Here is a 25,535-nt window from a genome sequence, read left to right as displayed (position 1 = left end):
GTTGTCTGTGGCCCCTGAAGTTTCTACTGAGTTAGCTTAGTCAGCTAATGAATGGACAGAGATTTCCTTAGGTGCCTGGAACCAATAGATCTCTCGGTTTATTGAGGGGCTGTGTGTGCATGTAGGGGTATGAAGCATGCTTTCACACTCAGCCAGGCAAATGACAACTCTGCCTTAGCCTTCACTTCCTGCTAGTAGAAAGCCTTAAGGTCAGTTAGAGGTGAGAGCTCAGAATTTTCTCAGGTCTTTCCTAAGCATGTGCACTGGACGTGCTTAGGAAGGCTGCTCACAGCCTTATGCATGTGCATGGCCTGCCTCCTAGATCCCCAGGAAAATGTCTCAGCTTTTCAATGACGCCTATGGGCATCTCATTCCCAGCTTTCCCTTTTAACCTTTTTGGTTCCCCTATTGTTTAACCCAGTTATTATCTACTGCCTCAAGCAGCCATGGTGTTAAACAATTGCCTTTTTTTTTTTTTTTTTAAATTAATACAAATGCCCCTAGTGAAAAAGTTATTTTTGCTGGGTGAACTCTAAGTCAGATCACACAAAAACAGTCTTGTGAGTGGGGTCTTCCAGGGAATTACTAGACAGGTCAAATAATGACAACTCTGCGTATGGAGATTTGAAGGAGCCCCAACTGTGTTCTGCCCCCTCAAGCTGCTGCCAGGCTGTTTTCACTGTGATTGTGGAGTCTTGGTTTTCAAGACTACTGTGGAGCTGGTTATGGGGGAATAGAACTAGGGCAGGTTAAAGCACCAGAAAACTGTTCTGAGATTCAGTCATTTTTCTTGAATAAAGGCTCCCCAGATTGCCTTTAATTTTCAGAGCCCTGAAAAAGTTGATTCAGACAAGTTTTGCCAGTATTCTTGTTGCATTTATAGCAGTGAGAATTTTCAGGGATGCTTCCTCTGACCTTCTTGCTCATATCCTCCATGCTTATACTTTCTACCATACAACTTAGCACAGACTTGATTTACACTGTTCTCTGATAAATTAACATTCATATTATTTCCCTAAGTAGAATTTTGGAAAACTTGTGCCCTTCATCAAAAGCTTAACAGTTTCTAATACTTTAAAATTATTCTGATAAGATCAGTGGTAATATTAATAAATGTGGTTTTAAAAAGTTATATTTAATAAAATGTATTAATATTTGGAAGATCTCATGAGCCAAGTTTTTCCAAATGACCAATGTATGATGTTACAAAATCTTGCATGGGTAAAAGATGCATTTAAAATGCAATATAGGGCTGGGCATGGTGGCCTCTAATCCCAGCACTTTGGGAGGCCAAAGCAGGCGGATCACCTGAGGTCAGGAGTTTGAGGCCAGCCTGGCCAACATGGTGAAATCCCATCTCTACTAAAAATACAAAAATAAGCCAGGCATGGTGGCACATGCCTGTAGTCCCAGCTACTTGGGAGGCTGAGGCAGGAGAATCACTTGAACCCTGGAGGTAGAGGTTGCAGTGAGCCAAGATTGCGCCACTGCACTCCAGCCTGGGAGACAGGGCAAGACTGTCTCAAAAATAAAAAAGCAACATAGAATGATGGATTTTATGTAACAAGTATAGAAAGTTCACTGATGTGGTTTCAGATTCCACATTGTAACTAATCTTCATGTATATCAAATCAGAATATCTTCAATCAGATGAAAAGGTTATTAAAATATTCCTTCTTTTTCCAACACATTTATGTGTCAGGCCAGCTTTTCTACGTGTATTAATCAAAACCATGTATTGTATCACACTGAATGCACAGATACAAAAATCCAACCATCTTCTGTTAAGCTTGATATTAAAGGCATATGAAGACGCTTAAAATAAAACTACTCTCATGAAATGTTGCTTTGTCTTGGAAAAATATGTTTTCTATAAAAACATGATTTATGCTAATATGCAATGAATTTATTCTTGTTATTTTAAAATTAACTGTTAAAAATTTTTGTTTTAACTGTAATATGGTAACTATTGAGAGATATAACCCATATAAATGAAAGTTCTTTGAAGTCCTCAATTATTTTTAAGAGTATTAAAGAGTCTTGATACCAAAATGTTTTCAGACTTTCTGGTTTAGACCATTTCTGGGGGTTCAAACTCAGAAGAAGCTTCATTCATTTAAGGTACCATGGACTTCTTTTTCTTTAATAAGGAAATGATTAATTTAGAAAGAACCCAGAGAATTCAAGCAAGACTTTTACAGCAGGGGAGAGGAATGTTACTGCTTCCCTCCGCCGAAAGAAAAGATATGCAAGGAGGGAATTCAATTAATTGTTCAGGGAATTTCTTCCTGGATGGTTTTGCATTCCAGTCAAATCACTGTGGGGCACGCAGCTCTCTCTGCCAGCCTCCTGCAAAGATTCTACACCCCGACCCTGCTAATACCATTTTAACTGCTACCTCTGGAGTCCCTTCTCTGAATTCCTTTTTCCCATCCAGTCTGTTCTGTGCACCTTAGCACAGACCTCATCTACAAGGTTCTCTGGAAAATTAATACTATTTCCTTCAGTCAATTTTTAGCCATTTGGAAGCTGGACATGATATTTCAGGCATCTCCTTCACTCCACTGCACCTCGCAACATAACGCTGGGCACCACGGTGCCCATCACTCTATGCAAGTCTGCCATTTGGCTGATCAAGATGAAGACTTAGGACAGAAACACTTTATTTGCAGAATGATCTCTCTATACTGTGTCATTTCCTTTCTGGTAATGTTAGTTTTCTAACAGCATCCACAGAGCCAGACAACCAGGGCGGAAGGCTCTTATCCCGGCTCTATGGCTTTCCGACTTTGTCACTTTGGGGAAATAACTCCTTTGAGCCTCAGTTGTGCACACAGGGAGGAGGAAGACATTGTTTAATGTAGGAGGCACCCAGCAGATGCTGGCTTCCTTGCCCGACTTTCTTCCCCTCTTCTTTAGGATGCTTTGAGATAATTAGCAAGGACGTGTCAGCCGCAAATCATAACTCTTTCAAAGGCATTCATTAGCCAGTGAGAAGTTAATTACACTTAATCCAGTTCCCTTTTCTCTTTATTTACTGTACTTAGGATGGATTATAAATCTCTTATCAACTAAAACACATGTTTCATAAAATTATATATCACAAAATTATGACAATCTCCCATCTGTTTATTTAGTCGTTAAGAATTTAAATAGAGTATACTTAACCCAAAGATTTTCTCTACGTTTTTCTAAAATTCTTTTTGTTTTCTCTCCTTGATTCTTGAGAATCATCTCTGCTCCCCACCTCTCCTGATTTCTTACTGCTTTACTGCCCCTTGTGCCTCTCAGCCTTCTTTTCTTCCTTTCTCTCTCTTCTACACAAATCATGGTACCTTCCAGGGAAGTGGTTTCTCTGCAGAGGGCTCGTGGACTGGATAGGTCAGGATATCAAAATTACTTGGGATTTCCCAGTAGTCCATACTGCCTACCCTACCCTGCCACAGCCCCTCTGCCTTTTTTTCTTTTTTCTGAGACAAAGTCTTGCTCTGTCACCCAGGCTGGAGTAGCTGGGACTACTGGTGTGTATCACCATGCCTGGCTAATTTTTAAATTTTTTGTAGAGATGGAGTTTTGCCATGTTGCCCAGGTGGGTCTTGAACTCATGAGTTCAACTGATCCTCCCACCTCAGCCTCCTGAATTGCTGGGATTACAGGTGTGAGCCACTGTACTCAGCTTGTAGTGCTTTTTTATGCTCTCTGTCAGTTCTTAACAGAGGCCAAATATCCAGGAATTAATTGAAAATGTTCATGAAGAAGACAGTGTTATAAAAAATCAAAAATTAAATTCTAAGCCGTACCCCCCTCACATCCCTTGGCCAAGGGAATCCCTAAGAAACCTAAAAATCTAGTTCAGGACATGACAGGAAGGGTGTTAGACGGGCCTCATTATACCCTCCTCTCTTTGGAGTTTAGGCACAACTGACCACCACTGACATTAACATAGAGATCATAAGACTCACAGCAAACTCTGTAGCAGGAAGATACTCAACTCCAAACTGATTCTGGTATAGCATCCCATAACAAAGAGCAGGTCCTAAAGAAAATCAAAGTATTTGACTCTAAAAATATATTTCTTTGACATATTTTTAAATGGCGCTGCAAAGCCATACTCTGGTGGGAGGAAATCTGCATTCTGTAGTGAATCTCCTTCCCTTTCTAGGTCTTCTCCTGATTCAGGAGAGAATCTGACACCTTCTAAGGTCCAGAGAGGACATTTACCATTTATTCTCTCTGGAACCTGCTACTTAGGGGCTGCCTCTACATACAAGAACCTTGGCTTCCACAACTCACTTATCTTAACAATTTCTTTCTGCTGGCTTCGACTCTTTAGGCAAAGCTTAACTCTTCTGACCAATTGCCAATCAGAAAATCTTGGAATCCATCTATGACCTGTAACCTTGCCTTCACCACTTCAAAATGTCCCACCTTTCTGGGCTGAATCAACATGCACCTTACATGTATTGATTTATGTCTTTGCCTGTAACTTCTGTCTCCCTAAAATGTGTAAAACCAAACTGTAAAAGCTGACTACCTCGGGCACTTGTTCTCAGGACCCCTTGAGGATGTGCCCCAGCCGTGGTCACTCATGTTTGGCTCAAAATAAACCTCTTTAAATATTTCACAGTTTTTTTTTTTTTTTTCGCCAACAATGTGGATGATGTGAAACTGTAGCAACAGGCATTTTTCTTCATCTGAGAAGAGTCTGCTTGAACTGCGGAGCCCTAAGCCTAATTGACAGTGATGAGGATGAGGATGTCTCCAAGGGTAGGCCAAGGACAATTTGCATCAGAATGGCTTTGAAATCTTTAAAAGCAGATTCTCAGGCCCTTGACCTAGTGATTCTGCTTCAAGAATTTTAAACAGAGTTCTCTGATGATTCTTCTGCATGATTCTTGAGCACCAGAGGTAACTTGGTCTTGGCACTGCCACCTTCTTGGAGAATTCCTCTGGTATAACATTTCTTCTTTGCAAAGTCCCTTAACATTGATCTTCTCATTTAAACCTCAGAATAACTTAGTGAAATACACAGGAGTGCAGGTATTGTTTTCTCCAGAAAGTTGCCTTAAATTTTATTCTATGTGTGCTGTTGGCCAAGGCAAAGCCCAGTATCAGCCATGGGTCAAGCTTGGCCAATCTCAGCCACTCCTGAATGGCTTCTACCCAGGAGCCAGGTTGCCAACTCAACAAGACATTATTGAAATTGGGATTAGATGTCTTTGACTTCTGAAAATGAGACATATGCGAGCTGGGACTACCACTTGAGGGTTTATGAGGACGTATAGGATTGTAGAGGCAAGGGTCCCTTCAGTGGGGAAGAGAAAAGATGACCATGTTATATCTGTCTGTGTCTCACACAGACCCTTCCTAGGTTAGATATTTGTGTGTATTTCACACAAAGAACAGTCAATAAAGATCTAAGCATTACCTCTCGGACCAAGCCAGACCCACAGCCCCTGCCTTCTAAAAATGATTGTTGACTTCTGGGTTGGCTGATGCATACAATGAGGTCAGCCATATTACAATTACAATGAGGTCAAATGAGATTAATAAGGGTGAAACATACAAAACACAGGTAACAAGTTTTTATTGGGATTGCAGTGTCTGGGGAAGGGTTCCAGTGGGAAAGGACCCAGTAAAGCATGTCAGGCTGCAGGCTCCTTGTGGTTCTGATCCACAATGGGAGGAGTCTCAGGAGTACCATCCATCCTGAACTGAGAAAGCAGTCCGATCCAGGATTCTATTCCTCCCCTGCTGGGCCAAAGCTGAAATCTGACTTGATCTATGCAGGTCAGAATGGCGTGTGGACCTGGGTTTCCAGCCAGTGGAGCTCACAGGCTGTGGTTTAGACTTTTAATCACATTAAATTACAAAGGAAACAGCACTGTCCTTCACATACGTAGTCCTATCATGGTATTTATCTTTATGGCCTCTGGCAAAAATGACACCCTTTTAGCAAGGTCTTCCAAAGATTTGAGGGTTCTCTGTGCTATTCCACCACATGAAGAATTGATATTTTACTTATTCATGTACAATGTCTCACTCTAGAAAAACAATGCTTTATCAAATTTCCATAATATAAAAATGATGTAAAAGGCAAAAAGAAGAAATTAGAATATAAATACTTTCCCCATTCATCTAAGTAATTCTCAGCATTTTCTTTTTTTTTAAATAAAGGAATAAAAGAATGACGCTCCATAGGCAGAGCAGCCCTGAGGGCTGCTGGTTGCTCATTTTTATGGTTATTTCTTGATGATAGGCTAAATAAGGGGTGGATTATTCATGAGTTTTCTAAGAAAGGGGTGGACCATTCTTGGAACTGAGGGTTTCTCCCCCTCTTAGACCATATAAGGTAATTTCCTGACATTGCCATGGCGTTTGTAAACTGCCATGGCGCAATCCTCAGCATTTTCCATTTGAGGCAGTGTTGAGGAAAGTTTCAAGGGAGGATGCTGTGCGCCTAGGATTCTCAGCACTAGGGGCACCGGAGGTCAGTTGCCTTTGGCCACAAACTCTTTTCCAGGGAGATCATAGATCTCCTTGAACATGCACTAAAACTATGGTCATTTTCTCTGTGTGCCATGGTTTGAAAATGTTGGCATCCATGTCCAAATGTGGCACACTTACCTGTATATTCTCTTCATCCTAGCTGTACCAAAAATGATGCTGCTGTCTATCAAATCTCGGCTAAAAACTCTTTTGGAATGATCTGTTGTTCTGCTTCCGTTGAGGTTGAGTGCTCATCAGAGAACCCACAACTGTCTCCTAACCTGGAAGATGACAGGGACACAGGTTGGAAACATGAAACAGGGACATGTGAAGAAGAAAGTGCAAATCAGATTGATGAGAAGGAACATCTTTATAAGGAAGAAGAAAGCATCTCCCCAGGCACTCCCAGGTCCAACCATTCACTCTCCCTCCAGTCACTGGGCAATCTTGACATTAGTGTGTCCAGTTCTGAAAATCCCTTGGGTGTCAAAGGAACAAGGCACCCTGGAGAGGCTTATGATCCAAGTAACACAGAAGAAATTGCAGATGCGTTGCTTTTTCTTAATTCAAGTCATGTTTATGAAAAACAAGATAGACTTTGCCACAAGACTGTGCATTCCACAGCATCCAAGTTCTCGGATGGTGGCCTGAACAATGATGGCCCTCATGATGAAGGCTTACACTCCAGTCAGCAAAGTCCCAAAGTACAGAAATACATTAGCCTCAGTCTCCCACTGTCTGAGGCAACTGCACACATTTACCCGGGTGACAATGCCGTGGCCAAGAAACAACCCAGCCCACAGGTTTCCAGTGAAGACTCTGACAGTGACTATGAACTTTGCCCAGAGATAACCCTAACCTACACCAAGGAGTTTTCAGATGATGACCTGGAGTATCTGGAATGTTCCGATGTTATGACGGATTACTCTAATGCAGTTTGGCAAAGGAACCTGCTGGGAACTGAGCATGTTTTTTTATTAGAAAGCAATGACGAAGAGATGGAATTCGGTGAGCATTGCCTGGGTGGGTGTGAGCATTTCCTCAGTGGAATGGGTTGTGGACCTCAGGTGTCAGGTGACGCTGGGCCTATGGTTGCCACTGCTGGCTTCTGTGGTCATCACTCACAACCCCAAGAAGTTGGGGTGAGGAGTGGCAGAGCCTGCAAGCACGGTCCCTCATTCCCACAAACAGGGATGACTCTCACTTTGGGACCTCACCAGGATGGGACGTCTTCAGTGACAGAACAGGGGAGATATAAACTCCCCACTGCTCCTGAGGCTGCTGAAAATGATTATCCAGGAATTCAAGGAGAAACCAGAGACAGCCACCAAGCAAGAGAGGAATTTACCAGCGACAATCTGCTCAACATGGATGAATCAGTAAAAGAGACAGAGATGAAGCCCTTGTCTGGTGAGTCGGAAAACGCAGGGATGAGCCAGTGTTGGGAGACGGCAGCTGAGAAGAGAGTTGGGGGAAAGGACTTATGGAGCGAGAGGGGTTCACAGAAACCTGCCAGGGTGAGGCAGCTGGGAATGAAGGGAAATCCCAAGAAGCCGAATGCCAACCTGAGAGAAAGTACAACAGAAGGTACCCTTCATCTCTGCTATGCCAAAGAATCTGCTAAGCACCCACTACCCCAGAATTATAAAAGAGAGACTTCTCACACCACAGCAGCAGCGACTGGTCAGAATTCCCATGCTGATGCAGGAGAATGTGCTATTTCAACCCAGGCAGAGCAAGAAGCAAAAACCCTTCAAACTTCAACAGACTCACTCTCCAAAGAAGGTAACACCAATTGCAAGGGCGAAGGCATGCAAGTTAATACTCTATTTGAAACAAGCCAGGTTCCAGCCTGGAGGGATCATCCTCAGGTAAGACTTTTCTTCTGAATAAATTACGAGATAAAAAGAACGTGTGTGTGTGCGTGTGCGTGTATGTCTTTTCCTTTACTTCACATTCACAATTGCTATACCATAATGTAAATCAAAATAAGTTTCCCAACACCATCAGGGTACTTGTGCATGACAGCTGCTGCTGCTCGGAAGGAAATCTGGTTTTGAAAAAAGGCCCAGATAAACCCTAAGCCATCCTAATTATAGCAAAAGACTGATAGAAGTTAAGAGGCACTAATGGGATTCTGGACAGCTGGAAAAAGAAATCTGATATTTTGTCTGCTGCATGTGTTTTACCAGGCAATACCACTATTCAGAAAGTTTCTCAAGCGAATGTTTTGAGTGTAGCCTTTAAAGGAAGAAGGGGGAAAAAACATTGCTTTTAGTCATTTGCAAGGGAGTGCTTTGAAAATGATAGGTTTTGGCTTTAATCAGAATTTGTGGTATGAATGAAAGACTTCAGTGTGTCTGAAAGACTTGTAGAATTCACTTTTTTTGTGATGCTAGGGAAAGCAGGCAGAGTAACTTTTGCCACACTGGTGGGATGTTTTTGAGTGGATGTTTGTCTTATTTTAAAACAGAGTATAAACGAGGCTAAGAGAAAAAAAGTTGCCAAGAAATAAATGTGTTTTCCCTCATTACCGATTTGGGAGTGTAAAGAGATGGAATTAAATTTATGGGAATAATCAATGCACAAAAGATGTTGTGCTTGATACATAACTTATGTTTTTAATGATATTTTCCATTTTAAAGGGTCCCCAGTGAGCTTTGGACTTATGCTGTAGTATGGGCAAGATTGGAGTTTTGTAAATAAATACCTAAGAAAACTGATTTGTCTATTATTTTTACTATACTCTGTATTCCCCTTTCTCCCAATTTTGTACTAGAAAACTAGTATTATTTTTATAGAAGACTAGATACACTCCAAAGATAAAATATTCCCAATGCAAAGTGACTTAACTCTGTGAAAATATTAAAAATTGACACATGAATTTCTAAAGACTCAGTCATAAAAAAGCCAATCTAAAAATCTCCAGATTTTAGGTAACTGTTGACTGAGCGAATTGTTCTGTTCTGCTAGCCAAACTAGCCAAATAAAAGCCACATTTATATTTTACCTTTCACAGGAGAACCAGATTCTCCTATCCAGTTACTTAACACACATCTCTTAGCAGCTCACACACCAATGATCACAGTTTCATGCCCAAGCTAAGCTTAGGGAGGTGCTTTGACCATATTTTAATACAAAATAAAGTGACGATGTTAATTTTTTCATGTTGAAAAACGTGGCATTTCCTTTTCTAATTATAAAATGATCTTCCTTGCTCAGCTAAGTGTTTTATTTACAGTCATTTATCCACTCAAAGTGTTTCATTGGACAAATTATTATTAAAGGTGGGGGAAGGTGATAAAGTAACTCAAAAGGAGGAAGTGGAAGGGAAGGGGGCTATTGATTGACGATATTGGTTTTAGACCCACCATTGTGGAAGGCAATTTCTGTCTCATCCATCTGCCCCAAATTTCAAAGAGCTAGAGGGAGGAGTCCCCTTTGTCATCCTCAGCTTGTGACCTAAACCGAATTCTGAGATCGAGAGCCCTGGCTCACTTGTTTACTAGCAAGACAGTTGAGTAAAATGGGCCATTTCTGGGGAGCCAGGTCATCTATTTTATGCACCCTATGGAAGGTCTTATGGAACTCTTTGGCTTACACACTCACACATATATTCATCACTACACACCTACTCTACCAGGTATCAGCTGAAGGTCCAACCTGTGCTCTGTGGTGTGACTAAGGCAATCATCTCAGAACCGTGAACACTGTTGTTCAGAAAGCAAACTGAAGGGCTTGCATTTTCTGCAAGTGGTGAGACCATTTCTCACTTTGCAGTGGTCAGTAGCAGAGCTGACCTCTCACTTGAGGGACAACCAGAAATGTGAATGGAAGCTGTACATTTAAGAGCAGTTCTGTGGAGCCTGGAGTTAAAAAAAGGATCTTTATATCTGTGGTGTTTGTTTTCCTTTGACTAAAGCAGGAAAATTTTGCCATAAGGACTGGCATATTTGAGATTCTTTTACCCATGCAAAAAGTTTCTGTTTAGTTGTAGAAGATACCTGTATTTTCTACACACGTATACAATGTAGCTAAATTTACAGCAAGTGACTAACTATCATCGCAGATGTGACACAGAAGCACTGGGGGTCATTGGTAACTAAATTCAACTTTTTAAAATAATACTGTTCACAAAAAGATAGGTGAATCTCTCCATAACAAATTCAAAAGACATTCTAAATATTTATTCTCAGACATTTGAGGTTTGTGGGGACCTCAAAATTTGAAATGGTTAAAAATGCTGCGATGGGGGCCATAGTAATAAATTTGCCCACTCTTTTTCATCTTTCTTGAGACGGAGTCTTGCTGTTGTTGCCTGGACTGGAAGGCAATAGCACGATCTCAGCTCACTGCAACCTCCGCCTCTCGGGTTCAAGTGATTCTCCTGCCTCAGCATCCTAAGTAGCTGAGATAACAGGCGCCCACCACCATGCCTGGCTAATTTTCATATTTTTAGTAGAGACAGGGTTTCACCATGTTGGCCAGGCTGGTCTCGAACTCCTGACCTCAGGTGATCCACCCACCTCGGCCTCCCAAAGTGTTGGGATTACAGGCATGATCCACCACGCTCGGCCAAATTTGCCCAATCTTGAGTCTTGCCTGATTCACTTACCTTTAGGTGCCTTTTTGCAGAAACAGTGACCAGCAGTTTACCTCCTAGTATTTTCTCTTCATCTGCATACCATTTTTAGCATGCTGAGAAAAACCCCATCTCTCTAATGTTCTAAGAACAAGGCCATATTGTAGACTATCTCCTGCCTAAACATGCATCTCCAGATGTATTCGCTTCCTGTCTCCCTTTCTCTCTTTTAGAACGCAAGGCCATCTTGCTGTTATTTGTCTTGAAATAGTACCTAGCCAGGCTAATATTGGAAAGCCCCCAGTGTCTCTATATTTATGGAAGATTATAAAGTTAATCCCAGTTTGGGAGTGGAAAACAGAGAGGGTACCCCAGGCTAACTTGAATCATCTTCAAGGGTCACACTGCCAACTCTTCACCTTGGTTTTGAGCTCACTTTCCTCGTCCAAGTCAGAGGCAAAGGCCTCACAGTCTGCCCATCTTAAGTTTCTCGGCAACCACACTGGGGTAAGATCATCCTCACTCTTAAGTCAGAAGTGCTGTGTCTGTGCTCCTGCACAGTTGCCCAGCTTCACCCCAGAGGGAGTTGCATTTCTGTTTGGGGTCATGGAATCGCAAGCGTACAGTAAGGAAATGTGTTCTTGGGCTCTGGTAATTAAGAATCTTCCTGATCAGGAATCAGCACTAAGCACAGAATTGAGCTCTGTGATGGAAGGTAATTTGTTCAGTGTATTCTGTTCGCTGATATAACCCAAGTCCCTAGAGTAGTGCCTGCCATGTAATAGGCAATCAATCATTGACTGGATAAGTAGTCATACAATATTAGAGTAAATGCCAAGTATAATTAGGTGTGATTTTTCTTTTTTTTTTTTTTTGAGACGGAGTTTCACTCTTGTCGCCCAGGCTGGAGTGCAATAGGGCGATCTCAGCCCACCACCCACCACTACCTCTGCCTCCTGGGTTCAAGTGATTCTCTTGCCTCAGCCTCCTGATTAGCTGGGATTACAGACATGGGCCGCCATGCCTGGCTAATTTTGTATTCTTAGTGGACATGGGGTTTCTCCATGTTGCTCAGGCTTGTCTCAAACTCGCGACCTCAGGTGATCCACCCACCTTGGCCTCCCAAAGTGCTGGGATTACAGGCGTGAGCCACCACGTCCAGCCAGTTAGGTGTGTTTCTAATGATCACTCGTCTCTACCACTTTATGGCCTTTATTTTCCTGAGCACGTTCTTTGGTTGGCTTCACATAAAAGATGCTGAGGCCAACTCTCTGCTAATAGGATGTGCTTCCTATTAGTTACTCTTTTGGCCTGGGAATGGGCTGTTTCAAACCAGCAGTCCCCAAACATTTTGGCATCAGGGACTGGTTTTGTGGAAGACAATTTTTCCACAGCCAGAACGGGGCGGGGATGGTTTCAGGATGAAACTGTTCCACCTCAGATCATCAGGCATTAGATTCTCATAAGGAACACACAACCTAGATCCCTTGTATGCACCATTCACAATAGGGTTCATGCTCTGCCGCTCACCTCCTGCTGTGTGGCCCAGATCCTAACAGGCCACAGAGCGGTACTGTTCCATGGCCCGGGGTTTGGGGACCCCCGTTCTAAACCATCTAAATCTTCTTCTTTTTTTTTGAGATGGAGTCTCACTCTGTTGCCCAGGCTGGAGTGCAGTGGCAAGATCTCAGCTCACTGCAAGCTCCACCTCCCAGGTTCAAGCGTTTCTTCTGCCTCAGCTTCCTGAGTAGCTGGGATTACAGGTGCCACCACGCCTGGCTGATTTTTGTATTTTTTTTTTTTAGCAGGGACAGGGTTTCACCATGTTGGTCAGGCTGGTCTCGAACTCCTGACCTTGTGATCTGCCCGCCTCAGCCTCCCAAAGTGCTGGGATCATAAGCGTGAGCTGCTGTGCCCAGCACCATCCAAATCTTGCACTTGGGTTCCCTTGTGAATGCTGGTGATTTACAACTTTGCTTTATTAGTGCTTCATTATCTCTGAAAAATTGCTAATTAGATCCAGGAAGATCTTACCATATTCACCTAGCACTCAGGACTTCCTGCCTTTTGCCTCTGTCTATCTCTGAAAGGCAAAGCAGGACTATAAGCTGGTTTCCTTACCTGGAAAACAGGTGGTGGATGGTCCATCTTTCCATCTGGAATTCCTTTGCCCACCTTGTTTCTAGCTCAGCCTACCTGCTGCTTCAAGACTGAGATCCTGTAAGGTGCTTCGAGTTGCTTTTTTCATCCCTAACTACAATTTCTCCTTTCAGAGCAACCCATAACATTCTCATCCTCATTCTTTGTAATCCTGACTTTCTTGGGACAAAAGTTTTATGGAAGACAAAAATGGCAACACGCCTCTAGATAAAAGTGTTGGCGGAGTTCCAATTAAAATACTGCATTCCTGGCTAGGTGCAGGGGCTCATGCCTGTAATCCCAGAACTTTGGGAGGCCAAGGCAATCGGACTGCTTGAGCCCAGGAGTTCAAGACCAGCTGGGGAAACAGAGCAAGACCCTGTCTCTGAAAAAAAAATCTGATATATATATATACTGCATTTCCCCTAATGCTCAATTTAAAATTAAACATAAAGCAACAGAATACACTAAGTATATCTAAGAGAATTCATTAGCAGATCTATACCATTTACGAATAGTTTTATTACATGTTTTTTAATTGAAATGTTTACTGAGATAATTGTACATTCACATGCAGTTGTAAGAAATAATACAGAGAGTTGGCAGTACACTTTGCCCAGGTTCCCTCAATGGTGACATTTTACAAAACAATGGTATAATGTCATAACCAGGATATTGACATTGATACAATCTACTGATGTAATTTGGAGTTCCCCAGTTGTACTTGTATGTGTGTATTAAGATCTACAGACATTTATCACTTACGTAGGTTCCTGCATCCACTACCAAAGTTAACATATGGAACAATTCCATTACCACAAAGATCCCTTGTGTTACCCTTAATAACCATACACACCTGCTTCCTGCACTCCCCCTTCGGTAGCCCCCGGCAACCACTACTTTGTCCTCCAATTCTAAAATTTTGCCGTTTCAAACATGTTACATAAATGGAATCAAACAGTATATAAGTTTTTGAGATTTTTTTTATCCAGCAGAATTCCCCGAGATTCATTCAACTTGTGTATATGAAAAGTTCATTCCTTCTTATTGCTGAGTAGTATTCCATGCAGTTCGCTTAGTCTTTCACCGGTTGAAGAACATTTGGGCTGATTCCAGTTTTTTGCTCTTATGGCTAAAACGTTTATGTACAGACTTTTGTGTGAACATAAGTCTTCATTTCTATGGGACCAATGTCCAGGACAGTCATTGCTTGGTCATATGGGGCTTGCATATTTAGTTTGTAATGAAACTGTCCAACTGTTTTCCAGAGATGCTGTTTCCCATCAGCATTGTATGAGGGCCCAGTTTCTCCACATCCTCACCAGCATTTGGTGTTGTCATTATTTTTTATTCTGGACTTTCTGATGTGTGTGTGGTGATATCCCATTGTTGTTTTTAATTTGCATTTCCCTAATGGTTAACAATTTTGAACATTTAAAAATGTATTTATTTAAAATGTATATTTTCTTTGGTGAAATGTCTGTTAAATCCATTTCCTAACTGGATTGTTATTTTATGGTTGAATTTTGAGACTTCTATATGCATTCTAGAGAATAGTCCTTTGTTGGTTTACACACTTTTTTTTTTTTTTTTTTTTTTGAGATGGAGTCTACCTCTGTCACCCAGACTGGAGTGCAGTGGCACGATCTTGGCTCATTGCAACCTACGCCTCCCGGGTTCAAGCGATTCTCCTGCCTCAGCCTCTGGAGTAACTGGGATTACAGACGCCTGCCACCACGCCTGGCTAATTTTTGTATTTTCAGTAGAGATGGGGTTTCACTATGTTGGCCAGGCTGGTCTCAAACTCCTGACCTTGTGATCTGCCTACCTTGGCCTCCCAAAAATTTCCAAATATTTTCTCCTAGTCTGTAGTTTGTCTTTTTATCTTCTTTACATGGGCTGTCACAAAGCAAAAGCTTTTCATATTGATGAGATCTAATGGTCAATTTTTCCTTTTATGGATTTTGCTTTTGGTGTCAGGTCTAAAACTCTGTGCCTTTCCCTAGATCCTGAAGATTTTCTTTCTGCCATGGTCTTTTTCCAGGTTCTATAGCTTTATGTTTTAGATTTGAAGCCAATCATCCATTTTGAGTTGATTTTTGTAGAAAGCATGAGGTTTAAGTTAAGGTTTTTTCTTTTTTCTTTTTTTTCTGTGGATGTTCAATTTTTCTAGCACCATTTATTGATAAGACTTTGTACCTATGTTCAAAAAGAGAACTTAGCATAGTGCCAGGCACCCAGTAAGTTCTCAAGATTTGCCAAGTGCGGTGGCTCATGCCTATAGTCCCAGCATTTTGGGAGGCTGAGGTGGGTGAATCACTTGAGCCAGGAGTTCAAGACCAGCCTGGCTAACATGGTGAAACCCCATGTCTACTAAAAATACAAAAATTAGCCGGGCATGTTGGCACTTGCCTGTAATCCCAGCTACTTGGGAAGCTGAGGCAGGAGAATTGCTTGAACCTGGGAGGTAGAGGTTGCAGTGAGCTGATATTGCACCACTGCACTCCAGCTTAGGCCACAGAGCGAGACTCTGTCTCAAAAAAAGAAAAATGTCAGGGTCTCATCTTCTCTTTGAGGTCAGAGGAAAGCTTCTGGTCACTTTCTTGCCAGGGATTTTACCAGTGGCCAGGATGACATCAGCCTCACAGTCAAGACTGGGAGTATAGCCAGGAAAGAGGTGCCCCTATGAGCCTGTGGGACTGAACAGATGATCAAAGCCAGCTGAACTAAAGGTTGAAGAAACCAAGGGTGTTTTGGTTTCTAAGAGGCATTTAGTTAATCAATAGGACTATTATGTGCCATTTGGAAAGAATGAGCAAGTCTAGATGTGCCGTCTTTCCTGGATTTGCTCACAATATGAGGATTGACTGATTTAAACAGAAAGCTGGGGGTGAGAGAGAGACCTAGAGACAGAGGCCTTGATGTGTAAGTCCAGTAGTTCCTACTAAATGATGTATGTATTCACACCTTGAAAGTTCATGCCTACAAAGGTGGCAAACTGCCACCATAGTTCACTAATTCCCAGTTGTGTTTTAAGTAACAGGAGAAAATTTACTTCTATGCTAAGCAGATTTGAGCTGATGTGGTATGAAACTTCATGTTAATCTAAGTTCAGGCTAGTTGCTAGGCAGGCGGTACAGAGTAAGCAGCAGCCTGAAAATCTGCATGGCCATCCAGTAACAGGCAGGGTACATCGCAGGGCTCTAGTAAATGTTTTTAGGGTATGGAAGAATACAAGCAGCTGATCGAAACCATCTTGTAATACAGTGCTCCATTCTATGGACAACCTGAGATCTTGAGTTCATTTGCATACTCAGTTGTGTTCTCCTAAAATAACAACTATTAAAACAATGACTCCAGATCTCAGCTGATGATGGGAAGGGCAGAGGTTTTTTTTGTTTTGTTTTTTGTTTTTCCCAGATGGAGTGTTGCTCTGTTACCCAGGCTGGAGTGCAACGGGCGTGATCTCGGCTCACTGCAACCTCCGCTTCCTAGGTTCAATTGATTCTCTTCCCTCAGCCTCCCAAGTAGCTGGGATTACAGGCACCCGCCACCACACCCAGCTAATTTTTTGTAATTTTAGTAGAGACAGGGTTTCACCATGTTAGCCAAGATGGTCTTGATCTCATCTCCTGACTTTGTGATCCGCCCACCTCGGCCTCCCAAAGTGCTGGGATTACAGCTGTGAGCCACTGCGCCCAGCTGGAAGGGCGGAGGTTTCTAATCACTCATCTCTTAGTGTGGCCAGCACACCTCTTGTCAGTACCATTCCTTAGCTGACCCAGGGAGGAAAACAAACATTTGTTTTCTCTTTAATCACAAAGCCTGCTGTGCCACTTCTGCCAAATACCATTAACTGTCCTGGACCTTCAGTTTAATGTCCTGGCTCACTGCAGTTATCTTCCTCTGTCAGGGCTAAATAATAAACGAAGAGTCATTAGTACCTGCAGTTTTGTGACTCTTGGTGTGGTCCACGGACCAGCTGGTTAGAAATGCAGGCTTGGAAGCCCTGTTCCAGTCCTTCTGCATTCTCAACCAGACTCCTAGGAGATTCGTACACACACTAAAGTTCCAGTAGCCACAGTCTACAGAGCATAGGATCCTTCGCACATGAGAAAAGACCCCAAAGCTGAGCCCTCAACCCTAGCTATGTGCGGAATCACCTGGGAGCTTTAGAACATCAGCTGCCTGGGTCTTGCCCTCTCTCAGACATTCTGGCGTGATTTGGTCTGCAGTGTGGGCCTTGGAAGCTCTAAAAGCTCCCAGGTTATTCTCTATACTTCCAAGGTTGAGAGCCTTAGCTGAGCTACACAATCATATGGAAACTGTTTTTTTCCCCCAAGACAGGGCCTCTGTCACCCAGGTTGAAGTGCAGTGGCCCACGTACTGCTTACTACAGCCTGGACCTCAGGTGATTCTCCCACCTCAGGCTCACGAGTAGCTGAGACTACAGGCACGTGCCACTATACCTGGCTAATTTTTCTATTTTTAGTAAAGATGGGGTTTTGCCATGTTGCCCAGGATGGTCTCGAACTCCTGGGCCCAATTGATTCTCTTGCCTTCACCTACCAAAATGCTGGGATTACAGGTGTGAGCCACTGTGCCTGGCCTGTAACTGCAAAATAGAGTTGTCCCTTGGTATCTGTGGGGTATTGGTTTCAGGATCCCCCTCAGATACCAAAATCTGAGGGTGCTGAAGTCCCTGATATAAAATGGCATAGTATTTGCAAATAACTTACATCCTCCTGTTCACTTCAAATCATCTCTAATTATTATCACACCTAATACAATGTAAACGGTACATGAGTAGTTGTTATACTCTATCATTGAGAATAACAATTTTAAAAGTCCGTACATGTTCAGTAAAGATGCAATTTTCCCCCAAATCTCTTGGGTCCATGATTGGTTGAATCCACAAATGTAAAACCCACGGATACAGGGGGCTGACTGTATACAGACGTACAAGCCCCATCCCGGAGGTCCTTATTTCAGCAGATCTCGGTTAGAGCTCAGGTGTGTGTGCTCTTATATGGAAGCTCCCACTGACCCTGGGTGACCGAGGCACAGCCATGGTTGAGAGTCCTGGAGCCCACATGGAGCTAACTCCTGGGGGGTTCCAAGTTCCACCTCCGCAGAGCAGGGCTGCAGAGAGCTAAAGGCTATACAGCTTGTGACGTACTTTCTTGGGGATTCTGGAGTCCTTGCCCCTGGTTTCCCACAATCTCAGCCAAGGAACACAGCATCAGGTTATTCAATATCGCTTTTCAAACAGAGGCAATGGGTATTCTTCACAGAAAGCGTTCCTGCCCTAGTGCCATATATGCATCCCAGAAACACCTCACATTCTGAAAAATCACATGCTTAAAGTGTAAGGATTTTGGGGAAAATTAGTATCCCCAAGAGGTCACTTAGGAAACAGACCATTTTGAAACCAGAGACTAACAAAATTAAAAATATGCCGGGAAGCTCACTTGGACTGCCCAGGGAGGTGGCCCAGGCTGGCAGGAGGCCACCATGGCAGATATTAGAAACACACGATAGAGTGGAGATGCTGGAGGTCTTTCAGATGGAGCCAGCTTGAGGGTTCTGAGACCTGAAAGACAGAAGTGGATCTCTGAGACAGCAAAGATGCTGCTAAGGTGGGCCTGGGGGTGCCGCTCAACCTGACCTTAGACACACAGGCCTGGAGTGTGCTTCTTAGGAGAGAGGACCGCTGAGGGCAGGCTGCATTTGAAGTCTGTTAAAATACAATAGGGCCCCTGCTGCCAACGCAAAAGCTGAGTTAAAGGCTTGTTTTCCTGCTCAATTTTCTGTAATTTATTCCAGCTATTCTGGTTCCCTTTGCTAAAGAAAAACTGCATATGAACCAATGCAGCGTGTTGGTTATACTGACATCATTCCCCTGTAGACTGATCTCACAGAGCTAAGTCATCACAAAAACATGTCACGGCAAACAACCTGCACTAAGGATTTGGATGCCTCGTGTTCAGGTGGTTCTGCTCTGCCTGGAGTCCCCAGGGCAGTGTCTTAAAGTGAGGGCCTAGATGATTCGCACTGGAATCACCTGATGAGGTGGGTCTTTTAAAAAAACAACACAGGTCCCTAAGTTTTACCCCAGACTTGCTGAACCTGCATTTTTATTAATTTTGAGGCAGAGTCTTGCCCTGTCACCTGGGCTGGAGTGTAGTGGCACAATCTCGGCTCACTGCAACCTCCACCTCCCAGGTTCAAGCGATTCTCTTGCCTCAGCCTTCCAAGCAGCTGGGACTGCAGGGGCCTGCCACCACACCCGGCTAATTTTTTTTTTTTTTTTTTTTTTTTTGTAGTAGAGACAGGGTTTCGTCATGTTGGCCAGGCTGGTCTCGAACTCTTGACCTCAGGTGATCTGCCTGCTTCGGCCTCCCAAAGTGCTGGGATTATAGGCATGAGCCACTGTGGCTGGCCTGAACCTGCATTTTTAATATGCTGTCTGAGGATTCTCTTGGGCATTAAAGTTTGAAAACCATGGGCTCAGTTAGATGGATCTAGAGTGAATACTACAACTTTTAGAAGCATTTCTGTAAAGACTCACAGGAGTTTGGAAACAACAAAAAGTGTAGGCTCCTGAAGTGTAACCTCCTTTGCCCTAAGAGGAAAAACAAAAACTCATGATTGGAATTTTCTTCTGCTTTCTAGTTGGCTTGCTATAAACGCAGCTTGTTCTTCACCTGTCTGGGGAACTGAAATAAATACAGATCCTGATTTATTGTAACTAATCCAAAACAGGTGTGCATTTTACAGCTGTGTTTTATTTTGAGGAGTAGTTCAGTGGCAGGAATTTGGGTGGCAACAGGGGAGGCTGGTGAGAGGAGGGTCACTTGGCAATAAGGTGGGTTTTAGTCTCTGTAACAAATCTACTGCCTGCTGTTGGAGCTCAGTACCAGAGACATGGCCTCTGTTGGTCTTTGTTGGTCTTCTTTGGCTATGATAGAAGATGAACTTGCATCTCTGAAAGGAGATGGAAAAAGCATTGAACTAACCAATCATATATCAAGATAAATGATAAAGCTGTGGTGATAAGATAGTGTGGGAGTGGCCGTAAATAAGTAGATAAACCAGATTGAGGAAAGAGTACAGAATCCAATACTGGAATTTGGTTTATGGATAGAAATAGTCTTTGAACTTGTAGGGAAGAGACAAGTGCTTCAATGCTGACACAATTAGCCACCATATGGAAAAGATGCCACTACCTTACGATGGATCCAAATAAACTCTGAGGTTATTTGATCTCTGAGTTAAAATTTAAAAAAACTATGAAGTACTGAAAAAAATTTTCAAAATGATTTTCTTGATCTTGAGAGATATAAGATCTTCTTGGGACAAGAAGAACAGGCCTGGTACAGTGGCTCACGCCTGTAATCCCAGCACTTTGGGAGGCCGAGGCGGGTGGATCATGAGGTCAGGAGTTCGAGACCAGCCTGGCCAATATGGTGAAACCCCATCTCTACTAAAAATACAAAAATTAGCTGGGCGTGGTGGTGCACGCCTGTGGTCCCAGCTATTCAGGAGGCTGAGGCAGAAGAATTGCTTGAATCCGTGAGCCAGAGGTTGCATCACTGCATTCCAGCCTGGGTGAGAGAGCGAGACTCCATCTCAAAAAAGAAAGAAAGAAAAAAAAGAACAGAAAAAAAGAAATATCAATAATTCTGATTACATCAAATTAAAATTTTTCTATAGAACGAAAATACCACAAAGAAAATTAAGTGATATACTTTGTATGTAGGACATTATAATAGACAAAGATTAATTTCCAGGGTATATAAAAATCAAATAGATAAAACACCCCTAACAATTATTTTTAAAAGGGAAATATATACAAAGTTTATGGAAGAGATAAATGGTCAATAAATACGCAAGAAGATGCTCAACTTTATGAGTAATTAGGAAAATACAAATTTTAAAGCTATAACATCTTTCATGAGATAAAAAATTGAAAGTACAATATCAAGCTGATATTATAAGGAAATGGTTACATTGCCAGTAAGAGTAATTTGGCAAACTCTCATAAAACATGTCTTAAAATCTCTTAAAACTGAAAAGGACATTAGCCATGATGCAGCAGTTTCACTTCTCAATATCGACTCTTGAGAGAAGCTTGCATGAAGACCCAAGGAAACATGTGACATGTGTGTTGTAGAATTGTTTCTAAGGAAATGTTCATGGGTAACTGGCTAAATAAAATGTGGCCTGCTCAAACGATGGATGCTTCAAAACAACATAGAGTTAGAAAGGTACATTGAAGAATAATACATACAATATGATACAATTTATGCCCTCCAACCATTCCATAGTAGTATATGTGGTTTGTACATACATAAACACATAAAATTATTTTTTAGGTCTGGAAGAGTACGTTCAAATGACAGGATTGACTCTGGAGAGGGAAGCAAGGAACCTAACATTTGGAGAGGTGATTAATAATGTTTTTAAATGTTTACAGAAATTATGTTTACTGATATTATTGAAAACTATTTTTAAATTTTTTTTTTTTTTTTTTTTTTTTTTTTTTTTTTTTTTTGAGACGGAGTCTTGCTCTGTCGCCCGGGCTGGAGTGCAGTGGCCGGATCTCAGCTCACTGCAAGCTCCGCCTCCCGGGTTCACGCCATTCTCCTGCCTCAGCCTCCCGAGTAGCTGGGACTACAGGCGCCCGCCAGGTCGCCCGGCTAGTTTTTTGTATTTTTAGTAGAGACGGGGTTTCACCATGTTAGCCAGGATGGTCTTGATCTCCTGACCTCGTGATCCACCCGTCTCGGCCTCCCAAAGTGCTGGGATTACAGGCTTGAGCCACCGCGCCCGGCCTAAATTTTTTTTTTTAAAGGAAGACATAAACCAGGAGCTAGAAATCCTTGAGTTTAGCTCTGGTTCTGCCATTAACCAACTGTAGATCCTTGGGTGATTTCCTTTCCTCTCTTTGGGCCTCTTTGCTCAGTGTAAACTGAAGGGGTCAAACATGGAGATCTGTAAATTTCCAAGGCCCTGAGGTCCTGTGAATCCCTAATTTTACATCAGTTGCCAAAATAAATATCAAAAAAAGTGGAAGACACTGTGGCTTTCCAGGTGAGGAATGTCTTTCTAAGCATAAAAGGAAAAAAAGAAAGAAATCTGATGATGTAAGAATTTTCCACAAAAACCCCTACCATAAACTGATATTAAAAACAAATAAAAACTTAGAAAAGCACTTGTGATGTACAAAGAAACTGATATAAGATGAATAGCTCAATAAAAAATGAACAGGGCCGGGCGTGGTGGGTCATGCCTGTAATCCCAGCACTTTGAGAGGCCAAGGTGAGTGAATCACCTGAGGTCAGGAGTTCAAGACCAACCTGACCAAGATAGAGAAACCCCGTCTCTATTAAAAATACAAAATTAGCTGGGTGTGGTGGTGCACGTCTGTAATCCCAGCTATGTGGGAGGCTGAGGCAGGAGAATCACTTGAACCAGGGAGGCAGAGGTTGCAGTGAGCTGAGATCGCACCATTACACTCCAGCCTGGGTGATAGCAAAACTCTGTCTCAAAAAAAAAAAAAAAAAAAAAAAAAAAAAAGAACAAAGACATCAAATATGCAATTCATGAAATTCATCATAAACTTATCAACTCCATTCCTTTCTCGCTTCCTCCTTTTCTTCCTTTCTCAATTTTCAAAGATTGTTCTTAAAGTGATAATACTTCATGCTAATAAGACTGTGTGGAAACAGACTTTTCTCTTACACTACTGGCAAGAGTACAAATTAGCACAACCCTTCTGGATGTCAAATTGGTGATATTTAGTAATCCTTTAACATGTTAATTTTGGCCCTGTAATTAGCCTAATAAAATTATCAGAAGTATAAATAGAGCCATCGGGACAAGAGTCTTTTCATTGTAGCATGGTTCACAATAATGAACACTGAAACAATCTAACAGTGGAGGAATGGCAAAATATATTATGGTACAATATTCTTTGGACTATGCAGGCATTAAAAATCATGCTTTGAAAATACTTAAGGATATTTTTTAAATGCTTGGAGACAATTTACAAAACAATATATATGTTGTTTCTTACCTTGAGAAACTTACAGGTTCATGAGAGGATTAATCTCTTTGCCTGTGGTCACACAATTTGTTTATTGGCAGAACCAAAGCTACAGCCCTGGTCATTTTCCCTCCGTTTTATGCCCTTATACCTCACGCCAATTCTAGCCTAAATGAGTCAGTCTCAAAGTCACTTCTTTCACTCTTACCTAAGGTAACTGACAATACATTCAATGGTTTTAAAAACAATGTCTCTGTTCCCCCTTTCTAGATGTTTCACAACATAAGCTCCACTCTGTTTTACTGGAAAAATATTATGTATATTATAATACTACAGCTTTAAAAAGTCCCTTAAGAGACAAAAAGCCAGCAAGAGAATGTTTTTCTTTGATCACTGAGGGAATAGTGTGATTATGAACAGATATTGAAAGTTAGATGCTGGATAGGAGCCCTCAAGAGTCCAAGGGCTCTAAAAATGAGTGTTGTAAAACCAAATTGATATGGATAAAATTTCCTTTCTTATATTTCTAGAACCATATATGGTAAGACTGTATTACACGAGCTGCCAAATTCCCCCAGGGGGAGCATCACTCTGTAATCCTAAGGTGCTATGGACTAATGTTTGTAACCCCTAAAAATTTTCATGTCGAAGTCCTAACCTCCAATGTGATACTATTAACAGGTGGAGTCTGTGGGAAGTAATCAGGTTTAGATGAGGTCATAAGGCTGGGGCCCCATGATGGGATTAGAACCCTTGTAAGGAGAGACACCAGAGAGCTTGCTTCCTCTCTTCCTTCTGCTATCTGAGGACACAGTGAGAAGGCAGCCACCTGCAAGTCAGGAAGAGAGCCCTCACCAAGAACTCAATCAGCAACACCTTGGACTTCCCAGCTTCCATAACTAGATCTTGGACTTCCCAACTTCCAAAACTAGAAGAAATATATGTCTCTTATTTAAACCACTCAGTATATGGCCTTTTGTGATAGCAGCCTGAGCTAAGACATAAATTCACCCTCAGAAATTACATCCACAGCTCCAGGTAATTTAGGAGTCATTTGGTATACAAATATAGTGAACTACTAAAGGGCATCCCTGTAGTCTAAAATAGCTTCCATGTGTACCTAATTTACGCCAGAGGTTAGCCTGTTCACTGGGAGGCTCTAGGTTCTTATGAATGATGATGCTGATATTGTGCTTATTGCATGACACCAACTGACACTTTAGTAAGGCATTTTTCTGAAATGGAATTGTTATTTACCCAAAGTAAGCAGTAAGCCACAAATCACATCAGTCAGTTCTGTAGTTAAAAAGACTGAAAATGAAACCATCTTGGAGGTACATTTTTAGATCACCTTAACTTCTATACCAGGTCACAAGTCTGCGCTGATGGTAGGGAGAAACAGAAGTGTTGTCATCATCCACAAATTCATAACTGTTCATTGAATATTTGCGTGTTCCAAGTACTGTATTAATGCTCAACATTTGGCATTTCTGGTAGTCCATGTAACAAAACTGTGAGCTGGCCCACAAGGCTCAAAGAGGTTAATTAACATGCCCAGGCCACCTCTATCTGTAAGTGACAAAACTGGAACTCAAGTTCCATAAGAAAATCAGATCAACACAACACAAATTGAAGCGGGTGAAGGTGAGGATGATGACTGAATGCTGACTGAGTGTAGTCAGATTAACTCAGGTGAAAGAACCCCCATGGATTGGCCCCAACATCCAGATTGTTGAAAGTACTCAATTGCTTCTAAGGCAGGTGCTGATAATGCCTGGCCCCATAGCTACTCAGTCTACCTAGGTTCCCCGCAGCTGTAGGTGAAGACAGTTTCCACCACCTGACAGCTCCCACAGTCTGAGAACTTCATGAGCTGGGAGGTTGCTTGGCCACACCAGAAAGTGGATCTAGAAGTCAGGAAAGTCCTTCACCAGTGGGGGTGGGAGTTGGTAGACTCCATAGCTTCCTGTGGAGTTAGTCTAAGGCATTCATCACACGATTCCTTAGAGGATCCCCATGTTGTCAGGTCCCTGTTGTCCATAGCAGCCCACAATCATTCATTCATGTCCCATTTCCTGGTGGTTTTTGCTTCCATCTTATATTCCCCTTTTCTCCCCATGTTTTCTGGGATCATCTCCTGAATAAACTAACTGCATCCACATTCTTGTCTCAGGGTCTGCTTTCTGGGGGGGATCTTTAAGACAATTTCCTAATGCTGACCATTAAGGTTGAACTTCCTGTCCTCCAGGACACTGAGGACATCCCCTTTTTAGG

At 42.2% G+C, this 25,535-nt stretch overlaps 1 protein-coding gene across 3 annotated transcripts in view; it reads left to right on the top strand.

Moving 5' to 3' along the window:
• ALPK2 (alpha kinase 2) overlaps nt 1-25,535 on the top strand; it is a 145,553-nt gene that overhangs the window by 41,614 nt on the left and 78,404 nt on the right. For all 3 annotated transcript variants that reach the window (XM_010374672.2, XM_010374673.2, XM_010374674.2), the window contains one exon: nt 6,650-8,360. In XM_010374672.2, coding sequence (XP_010372974.2) covers nt 6,650-8,360 — 1,711 coding nt within the window. The remainder of the gene's footprint in view (nt 1-6,649; nt 8,361-25,535) is intronic.

The sequence above is a fragment of the Rhinopithecus roxellana genome, chromosome 21, assembly GCF_007565055.1.
Source record: "Rhinopithecus roxellana isolate Shanxi Qingling chromosome 21, ASM756505v1, whole genome shotgun sequence".
Lineage (NCBI taxonomy): Eukaryota > Metazoa > Chordata > Mammalia > Primates > Cercopithecidae > Rhinopithecus > Rhinopithecus roxellana.
Note: the sequence above shows the minus strand (reverse complement) of the source record. Positions and strands in the feature narration are given on the sequence as shown.